General features: G+C 46.9%; 1 protein-coding gene across 1 annotated transcript in view; it reads left to right on the top strand.

The window, feature by feature from the left end:
* Positions 1–2211, top strand: part of PHOX2B (paired-like homeobox 2b) — a 5298-nt gene extending 3087 nt beyond the window's left edge. Inside the window, exons 5-7 of the mRNA XM_010858917.1 lie at positions 8–83; positions 781–972; positions 1996–2211. Coding sequence (XP_010857219.1) covers positions 8–83; positions 781–972; positions 1996–2211 — 484 coding nt within the window. The remainder of the gene's footprint in view (positions 1–7; positions 84–780; positions 973–1995) is intronic.
* Positions 2212–2428: the final 217 nt, after the last annotated feature.

Genomic DNA, 2428 nt, shown 5'->3' with positions numbered 1-2428 from the left:
GCCTTAGTGAAGAGCAGTATGTTCTGATCTGGGATCTGCAGCGGCGGCGGCGGCGGGAGAGCCGGGTCCCCGCGGGCGAGTGGGTGAGCTGGGTAGGCCCAAGGCTATTGTCGCTGCTGCCGTGGCTTTTCCTTTGAGAGCCTAAAGTAATCTCGATAAAAATAAAGAGAAAACGGCGTCGCCCCCATTTCAAGCCCACTCCTACTCCCTTCCTTCACCCCCAAACAAAACGAAACACCTCCCTGGCTTCGCACCTGCCTCGGGGCTGCGCGCACGGACCAGGGGGCCCCGCTTGCTGCCCGGGAGGTGTGAGCGACGCGGCTTGGACTCGGGGAGGTGGGTGGAATCTCAGGGGGCTATGTCTGCGTGTCGGTGTGTGTCCGTCTCGGGGAGTGTGTGTCTGTGGCCCGAGCAGGTGACAGGGAGAAAGACGGCTGGGAGGCCACAACCAATTCAGTGACTTGCTTAGGGAAAGATAAAAGTGAACAGAATTCCCCCAAATTAAAAAAAGAACGAAACAGGGAGGCAGTGACAATTAAAACAAAAACAAAAAAACCGAAAGACTTTAAAATCCAAGGGAAAGAATACAAGGGGGAAGAGGGAAGCGGCAGCTGGCCCCATCTGAGGGCTCTGTCTCCTGAATTCCTAAATTCATCAGCACCCTCTGGACAGCACTGACTCCCCTGGGGCTCCTCTTCAGGGAGAGTAGGAAGGCCTTCCAGTCGCCCCGTTTCCCCTCTTGTCCTTGGGTTCGGGCCGCTGCGGTGACGACTCGTGCAGACTGTTCCCGCGGCCAAGGTGACTGCCTCGCGCCCGCTTGCCTGCCCCAACCTCGTCAAACACCATCCCGCCAACTGCGCATCTGAACCCCTCAGCGTTCCAGTTCTCCTGAGTCTCTGCAGCCTCTCGGCCCTGAAAGATGCCCTATCCATGAAATGCCTTTTCATCCGCGAACTCCGCAAACTTTGTCACGTATCTTTCAACTCTTCCCTTTTTTTCTCTCCTGACACCCTCGCCGGCATTTTCTTCCACCAGCTTTTACTGAACTTTTTGGCACTGCTTTGGATTGGAGTCAATTGCAGTCCACTCAGCTGGCTGCAGAGAAATCTACCCAGCAAGGAAAAGAGGCGCACACAAGTTTGCAGAAGTGTCTCTGCATTTCTGTTTGATCCGAAATGGACTCACATCCTGTATGGTGGATGGACTGTATATTGATGATTCCATTCTTCGCGCAGTTTAGACATCTCTGTTGGGATTTTTAGTTTATTTTTTAAATTTTATTTTAAAAGGCACAAACTATAGATATTAGTTGAATGTTGAGGCTTTAACTTTTTTGGTGTCTTTCTACAACTGTGTTCTGTGACTCAATTGTATCGTGTTAATATCAGTACAGCCCGTCTCCTCTATGTGACCGTATAATGTTTTTCTCTTCTTGTAGTCTCTATGGTGTGTCTTTATTGAATAATAAGGTTCTCACGGGTTCAATTCCTTTGTGTTTAGAGAGACCACGGTTCAGCCAATGGTATATATTTTTGTTATCAGGTGCATGTCTGTCTGATTTCTTTTTTCTTCTTGTTGGACTATGTTTGTGAACATAAGCGTCATAAGTTATGTTTCAGATTTTCAAATTTATTTATATGTGTTATAATGAATGCTTCTATTTAAAAGGGAAATATTTCTACATGTGCATATAGTTTTCCAAGAGTGTACCATTAACTTGATTGTTGATAATAAAAACAAAAAGCAAGTCTAGCAATTGAACTATTCTGACTTCTTCTTGATTCATTTTTGTTTGTGTTTAATTAATTTAAAATTATATTATAATGATAAGGGAGGGCAGATGAAATTGTAGAAAATATCTAGAAGCCTCTCTAGCTCTGGAAACCTAGGTAGGTTGGAGAATCTAAATTCATATGGCTAAATTCAGCCATTATAAAATTTAGTGCTTGGGATAGCAGGCAGGATTCTCCTGGTCCATTTTTCTTTCTTTCCCAGCCACAGAGCACAACAGAACAGGAGGGCATTGATAGAAGTATTCAGATTAGCGCCTGGACTGATATTCTGCGGACTCTGGTAGCAGAGAAGGCAGGGCTAAGCAGGATTCTGATTCTCAACTTTGAGAAGGACTTGAAAGCGCACTGCGCAGGCGCCTTCAGGACCAGTGGCATCTGGGGAGGGCCAGGTGGTCCCCAGGTGGCCCAGCCACCTTAAGCCCTGAAAACCAAACCACTGGCAACCAGGAATACCAGAGGGTCTTTGTGTGAGCGGGGAGAGCAGCTCTGCAATGTTAGTGTGTTTGGGGAATCTACAACAACTGGAATTAGCGAGCACTTGCCTGTACCAGATTGTGTTTTCTATGCGTTATCTCACCTACCTCTCAAAATAATATCAGGAAGCAGGTGTAACTCCTATCCTTAGTTTCTTTTAG

This window comes from Bison bison, unplaced genomic scaffold (genome assembly GCF_000754665.1).
Source record: "Bison bison bison isolate TAMUID 2011002044 unplaced genomic scaffold, Bison_UMD1.0 scf7180017864451, whole genome shotgun sequence".
Lineage (NCBI taxonomy): Eukaryota > Metazoa > Chordata > Mammalia > Artiodactyla > Bovidae > Bison > Bison bison.
This window is presented reverse-complemented; position numbering and strand designations above follow the sequence as displayed.